Source organism: Cibotium barometz, chromosome 34 (assembly GCF_041138505.1).
Source record: "Cibotium barometz isolate CiBa-2024 chromosome 34, ASM4113850v1, whole genome shotgun sequence".
NCBI lineage: Eukaryota > Viridiplantae > Streptophyta > Polypodiopsida > Cyatheales > Cibotiaceae > Cibotium > Cibotium barometz.
In genome coordinates, this window is record NC_141079.1 from 45,520,246 (window position 1) to 45,528,212 (window position 7,967).

The 7,967-nt window shown below is 39.7% G+C and overlaps 1 protein-coding gene across 1 annotated transcript; it reads right to left on the minus strand.

Annotated features, from left to right (window-relative positions):
• Positions 1-760: 760 nt before the first annotated feature.
• Positions 761-3,552, minus strand: LOC147619089 (F-box/kelch-repeat protein At1g30090-like). Its single transcript, XM_086774292.1, has 2 exons — positions 3,319-3,552; positions 761-2,683 (listed from the first exon to the last, which is right to left on the minus strand). Exon 2 carries the CDS (start codon positions 2,579-2,581, stop codon positions 1,301-1,303), a length of 1,281 nt encoding a protein of 426 aa, XP_086630418.1. The 5' UTR covers positions 2,582-2,683; positions 3,319-3,552; the 3' UTR covers positions 761-1,300.
• Positions 3,553-7,967: the final 4,415 nt, after the last annotated feature.

The window sequence follows — 7,967 nt, forward strand, 5'->3', positions numbered from 1 at the left end:
TTTCCCACGAAAGAAACAAGGGAACTCAACTAGTGTTACGATATACGTACAATCAAGTGGACATTTTGCAAAAGATAAATATTATTTACCTTTAAATTGCGTCAACAAAAATTAAATGTCTATATAGACTTTCAATAGGATTTGGAATATGGAGTTCAGCCTCGTACAAACTCTAAATTCAATCTCTACACTTCCATATAGCTCCAACTGAGGGCCACCAACAACCAAGGTGAATGAAACAGAATTATGGAGGAGTGGAAACAACACATGCTACAGCAACTAATTGTACCTGCAATGACAGAAGACATGGACAATATGGGAAATTGAAAGAGTTAATACAGAAATTGGACAGCTATGTAGCAGAGAAACCAAAACATTTATTTGCTTTTATCCAATAAAGGAGCTGCGGTGATATTCTTAGGGCGATTGCGCTAAACATTAGAAAAGCATCGCTGGTGCAGAGTATAAGATTGAGGTGATTGAATCACCAAGTAACAGTGCTAGAGTTACATGAAATGGCTTAATGCGTGTGTGTGTGTGGTGTATGAGTGGGCGCCCACTCATGCACACATACTTGCATGCTTTACATTCTACTTCAAATAAATCCCAGCCATCAAATCAGCAAGCTTTGTTTCAAAAGAATGCATCATAGGATATTGACACATCAGCAGTCGGAATTTTACTCAAATGAAAGCAATGAATTGATGACACCTAAGCAGTGACAATGTTAAAAAATAAAAGGCCAATGAAACAAATGGAATGTTTTAAAAAAAATAGAGCTAATAAAAATTTGCCACATCAACAAAGAGAATTTAAAAAACTTGTCCCACTCCCCAAGACCATGATGGTCGGGAAAGGCCATGGGCTGGCCTTTTCCTAGGAAAATGGGTCACTGGCGAGCGCCACCTTCCCACTTTCCTCTAGGGAAAGGCCTCCATCAACAGCCACTGGATGCGGCCACCTCTTAACTACGAGGTGTGGGCAGACATATGTTGTGATGCAACCTTATGTTATTGTTCTCAACCAACAAGAAGAAAGTGTCCTTCAGGCATCCACACATAACATGATTCAATATCCCAGAAATAAAACCACATGCTAAACCCCCAGTTGTACGAATTGTGTCACTGTCGTGTAAAACAAACAATAAATAACTGCAACCTTGTTGGGCCTTGCCCTCGCAAAGTAAAAATCTGGTGTATGGATGTAGTATCAAACTGATGTGGTGTACTGTAGCTTCATATGACATGAAGTCATGTCCTTCATAAAGAGCATCTCAAGCTAACCAGAATGTGTTTGAAAACTAAACAAAAAGAACAACTGAGTGGGAAGGGACAAAATCTGAAAACGTGTCTGGGGCATGGATACACTGCCACTCAACTGAATTGTTAGGCTTTCCCTCGTCTTCGCAGTTGGAGATGGTGCCAATGGCCATGTGCAAGCTCCTAGCAACAACAACAAGCTTACCATTAACAGTATTCACAGAAAACGGGAGGGCCATATGAGATGGCATTGGTGCACCCCCTACATTCTTCCATGAGTCACTCTCTTTATCAAAGGCTTTCAACTTGGAACTGTCATGTTCGGATATGATGTAGAGATGATTGTTCAAAACTACACTGAGCCCTGTCCACCCCTCTCTCATACCCACCGTCATGCTTTCCCACATGTCTACCTTTGGGTCGTAAATCTGACCCCTAGGTGATGCAAGAAATGGCCATGACCAGCCCTCTGTCACATAAAGCTTTCCATTCAAAATCGCTGAATCATACCGGGCCATGTTGGTTCCCATACTTGCAATAGGGCGCCATTGGTCTTCAGTAGGGTCGTATACTTCTGCAGAGCTGAGCTCGTGCGAGGCTGTGCTGTTGCCCCCAGCTGCATAAATTTTCCCGTCAATTACTCCACTTGCAAAGAATGACCTTGGTGTAGACATTGACCCCATCACAGTCCATTGGTTCTTAAAAAGATCATACTTGAGAACTGCATCCATGGGGCAATCCATGTCAGAACACATCCCCCCACATACAAACAATGCACCCTCATCAGGGTTTGCCACGCAACCAAATCCAGGAGGACAAATGCGTTCTTTGCAAGGCATTGCTGCCACAATGTGCCAAGACCTATGAACTGCATCCCAAGCTTGCCATTGAATTTTTCCACTCACTCTGTGAAAGGCCAACACCAGAAGCCAAGGTTGGGCGTGCCCACTGCTGCGCCGGCCATGAATATACTCATCACTGCAGAGGAAAGATTTCCACCTGTGACAGACCATTCTAGCCACAGCCTGGCTGGCATAAGGGAGCCTCAATAGACAGGCCAAGGCAAGGTCATCAGGGAGACCCGGAATCAAGGGTTCATGGAAGCCTAGCTGGGTGGCATCTGTGGCAGGTGTGGATGCAATGCAACTGAAAGGTGTGGATGGGCAGGATGAGCAGGAGGGTGATGAAGCCAAATCGACTGCAGAGGAAGATGGTGTCAAAAGGGGAGAGGATGGGTAAGATGTTGGGGAAGATGGAGGCGTAATCAAGCTCAATTTTCCCGCCGTTATGCGCAACGGTGATAAGTTGCGGTGAAAAGCCATCACATCACAAACAGGTCTACCCTGAGAGCTCTTCAACTGCAGCACCTGATGGAGAAGCCCTACAATGCTACTTGTCCTGAAACTTCAGCTGTCCCTACAAATCTGGGAAAGAAAATGACACCTCAGGACAGATGAACTGCAGTTACGGAGACAAAAGAAAAAAGCCAAAAAAACGCCCACATAGAGGAATAGAATACACAGGAAAAAAACTGATAGGTGCACAGAAACCCTAAAACCCTAAAAGAAGCTAATAGATCGGAGCAGAAAACAGCACATAAGAAGGACCCTAACGTTATCAGAGCTACAGCATCAGCGCAGGTAAGGGAAGCAAAACCCTGATGTGAACCTGCATGAAGGCACAGAAGCACAGGAAATGTTTCCATGCCAAGAAGGAAAAGCACCACGTAATGTACAGAGAAACCCTAATGTCGAAAGGATGCCTTCTATGCTTTCAATGAATGCAGATCAGACCCCGAGATTCAACAACAAAGGGTAGAATTAGGGTTCTATGGCAGATAAGGGCTCCACTGTAGTATCATAAAAAGGTTAGGGTTTGCATGGCTAGTTGGGGTTCCAAAGTACTTTCTGATTACAGCTCAATGGCAGCTTAGGGTTTCACGGTAGATTAGATTGCTGATTAGCATTCCAGGCCATATCAGGGTTTAAGGTTTCGTGACTGACGAGGGTTTCATTACTGTCATAATATGCTGCAGAAATGCGGGAAAAACAGGGCATACCTTGGGTTTTGCTTGCTAGTCGGTCAGGATGAAGACGACCCAGGTGCGCAATCGTGCGGCCAAGCGCGCTATGAAGCCGAGGGCGAGCAATGGGAGGAGGGCGAGGCACAAGGGAGCCATCAGTGCACAGAAGCTTGAAGGGCCAAAAACGGACCTCTGAGAAGAGCTTACATGCAGCGACAACAATTCATGCTTTTCTTCCCACCCTTAAATGCTCAGTGGCTACAGTCTACCACTGTCTTTCTCCATTAAATGTTAAAGAGAGGAGTCCCCTCATTTTGTCAAAAGGAGTCTCTCAAACCACCCCAAGTGATGACCTTTTTTTTTTTTGAGGGTGCATTTGTACATGCCGTATGTGCTGCCATCCGTCATGTAGCCCCTAAGTATCGAACACAGGTCCTCATCGTGGAACCCAACAGTTCTACCAACTGAACTACACGCCCGTCTCGACGACCAAGTGATGACTTCTTCTATGTAGCCTTGAATAATATTTCTTCTTCTTGAGACCTTTGCACGCTAGTTGATCGTGTGGACCTTTGCACGCTAGTTGTGCAGGCCTTGAATAATCTAACTTCTTCTTGAAGCATGTGGACCTCTGCACACTCGTCTTGCAGCAATGGACACCGAAACACACGGTGGACTTATGCACACTAGTTGTGCCGCAACCGAAACACATGGTGGACTTATGCACACTAGTTGTGCAGCAATGGACACCAAAACACATGGACACAGATGAACACATCTCTTGGGAAATGTTTTTGGTGGGCGGTGGAGATGCATCATATCACATGCTCGGAACCACCCACTCCTCACATGATGGTTTGTCTATTATATACTCTATTTTATTTGAATCATAAGACCTTAACACACTTAGTACTATAATGGACAGCATTTAATATGGATGAACATGATTGTTGAGAAATGTTCCCATGGGCGGTGGAGATGCATTTTATCACACACAGTATTTGCCAATGTGTTTGTCAAAGAGTCCTTCAACAAGCACCATGTTTCATACTCTTTGCATTGGTCTTTATGAAGGCATAGAAGATGCCACAAGAGCTCTTAGCTATTGTGGCATAGAAGATGCCACAAGAGCTCTTAGCTATTGAGAAAGGATCTAGGAGGCATTTGAAGGTCAAATTCAATTTCTACCCTCGTATTATGAACTTGTGCTTATTCTTTCTTTATCCATGTTTACACCTTCACACCTCTTCAACACCTTATGCCAAACAAAGATGTTATGGATCTCCAATTCGTATGAGCCAGTAGTAGGCACTCGTAGCGTGGAGGCACACCATTTTGCAAATGCCTTAAGATTAAACAATAAAGGGATTAGCTAAAATAGTGCTCTTACTCGAAACATAAGGTGTACTACTCTCCTTCTTATGTTTCCTATGTGTTGACACACATGATATCTCTTGCTCTGTTCTGAGATACGTGAAATGATTGCTTCAAGTAATAGTTGTTTTGAAGGTTGAAAAATGGCAATGTTTATAGTGCATCATCAAAACACCTTGATGCCTACACAAAAATAATATCTTTTTGTATGTTTCAGCCATGGATAAATTTTGATTTTTGAACGAGTCAAAGATAGCATGTTGCAACAAAGAACACATGTTATTATTGTGGTATAAGCCCCCTTTGTAACATTTAACAACCGTTATAAACCTCTTGTAATGTGTAACAATCAATAACCATAACTTTCTAGTCCTACCAAAAAAAACATTTGAAGTCTCACAAAATCAAATCATAAGAAGGTCTAACATCCTTACCATAGAGGACATGCAAATCAATAGCATGTGGCCATCACCAATAAGACCCTAATGATTCCATTAGTCCTCAAAATGGACAAGGCTACTACCCTTAATGTCTTTATCAAAATGGACAAGGCTACTACCCTTAATGTCTTTACTTGTGCATTTATCTTACTTCACTTGATAAATGTCTTATCACATGATCCCACTTTTAGTTCTTGAGAATGATTGCCCTTAATGTCTCAACACCTGCGTGATATTGCACATTGCCTTTTATTATCTTTCTTCCAATCTACTGCGATCCAAGCTTCAAGTCTTTCCCTTTCCCTAATGACAAGAAAACTGACATGAAATGTCACCAAGTACTCCATAATTGGTCTTCGTAACTTCCACATTATTCACACCAATCCAAACATCATCACAATCCTCATAATATGGACCCACATAAAGATGAATGGATGGACATATATATATTTCTTAGTTGATTCAGTCTTTAAAAAGCAACCTAGGGACCTTGTTTAAAATGATCCATGAGTGTTTGAATGTAATGAATTACAAGTTGAATTACTATAAGTGGCCTTGTGAATTAAAGATGAATATGAGATAATGCATACTAGTTGAACTTTTGAAGGCCAACTTTATAAAAGGACCCCATAGTCATGCTAGTTCATGAAGTTTGGAACTCTAAGTGAATCTTAATACCAATAGAATTCCAAACATTTCGCATTTACAAAAAGACTTGTTATTTAATCCAAATAGAAGTTTACAATGTGCATGAGATTGAAAAATTAGTTCTCTCCAATCCATGAATGTTTGAAAAATTAGCCCTCTCCAATCCATGAACATTTGAAAAATTAGTCCTCTCCGATCCATGAATGTTTGTAAGAAGCAGAATGCGAACTATATGTGCTCCACATTTCAAGGACATATGCAAACATCATTATATTCCTCAATGTATGAAGGCTCTAGATTTCAAGGGCATATGCAAACACCCCTCAAACACCCTAAAACAATAAACCACCCATAAAATATGCACCGAAGCACAATCCACCCGAGCAATTTATATCGTCGTTTATCTGCCAAGAAATGTTCCTCAATGTATGAAGACACTAACTGGAGATTTTGATGCTACACCTTTTGTTACAAATAAATCTTCTCTTTTTCTTTAAACCCTCAAAAGTAGTTATTTGTGTTGGTTGAGAGTTTCTATCATGAAATAGATTCTTACAAAAGGAAAAAGATGTCGCATTGAATGTAGGTTTTGTCGGTAGTAGTTAAAAAGTGAATGCTCTCTTCAAGGTTAAGAAGTTTCTAGGATTAAATGGAATTTCCCCTTTATCAATCATTGCACGTTCATAATTTGGTGTTAATTTACTGGATGAAAATGACACGCCAATGTCTCTAATAGAAGTTATCTTTGAGAAAACCAATGTATGCAAAGTTTCTTCAAAAGTTAAGTCTATAATAATGAAGCCCTTCTTGTGGGGGAAAAAACACATCTTTGTTTAATGTATTTTACATGACCACGTCCCTAAATTATAGGCCATTAAAAAAATACAAAAAGGGGACACAACAAGTTTTGTGTAACAATATCACTATAGATAACCTCTAATTGCAATCACAGTACATAACCATGTACACAACCATCTATGGGTCTACAACAAGGTGTTGGATTTCTCAAGGTGTGCTATTGGCCCTTTCAACTTTACCTTTAATATTGACAATACATTGCATAAGTATAGCTATGATAGCATAAGATGTGTTTTTCTACTTGGCTAAGCATGTGTAGTAATTGAAATTCATAAGTGAGTGCCACAATAGGTCAATGCTAAATGGAGGAAGAAAAATTTAAAACTATATTGACACATCATAATTTATGGGGTTTCAAAGCTAGTATCCTTTTCAACACATTATAATTGGTTAATAGCTACCAATATGCATCTCCGAATATTTTTATAGTACAATCATGGTGGGGAAGTATGTTTCAGAAGATGAAAGTTGAAAGTGAATGCTTTTCATGAACCATATAAGGATGCTAAAATGTCTATGATGAGGAGTGTGGAACCATTGAATAAGCAATTCAAGTTGAATAATCTTCTTCTAAGCTATAACCATTCGTTTTACTTTAAAATATATGTGTCCATTACATTTCTTGATTCTTGATTTAATTGATGTAAGTTTTTTTTTAATTTATAGATACCAAGTTTTGAACCTTAAACGTGCACATTGGCAGGCCAAGCTGTTACCACTTTGGCCTAGAGCATACTGGGAAAACCTACCAAGGCCATTATAAAAACAAATATTGAAAATTTCACTTACTATTTCCCTAGCTAAAAGTGGGCAAACAATAGTGAAAAAATAGTGCGATAAAACCATGACGTTTTCCACAATTATTATAAATGGCTAACTTTTTAAAGCACAATAGTAATGCAATGTTTGATGATTTTTTGAGTTGGTTCCACCATGATTGATGATTTTGTGAGTTGATTCTAGACATTATTGGTAATCTTTTTATACAAGGATTTTTTAAGCTTAATTTTTTGTTTAAACAGTCAACTTTTTGAGATGTTGTCTACCGATGTACGTGGCTTCTTAAGCACAATGAACTCTTACTATAACTATAAATTATAGTGATTTGTTAGTTGTGTGATTCTTATTATCCCCACCAACACCACTTTATAGCAAATGTAATGGGCAAGATGTAATGGAATTCAATAAATAATTAATCCAAATACTTGCATGACCAAAATGTGGAAAGAGACAATAAGAGGACTAATATGAGTTACAAATTTGATTAAGAAACTCATGCAATGACCAAGGTATTTTGGATCTTGATTATAAATTGAAGAGTAGATGACTATTCTTAGCTTCAATATAAAGGCCTTTAATATCACT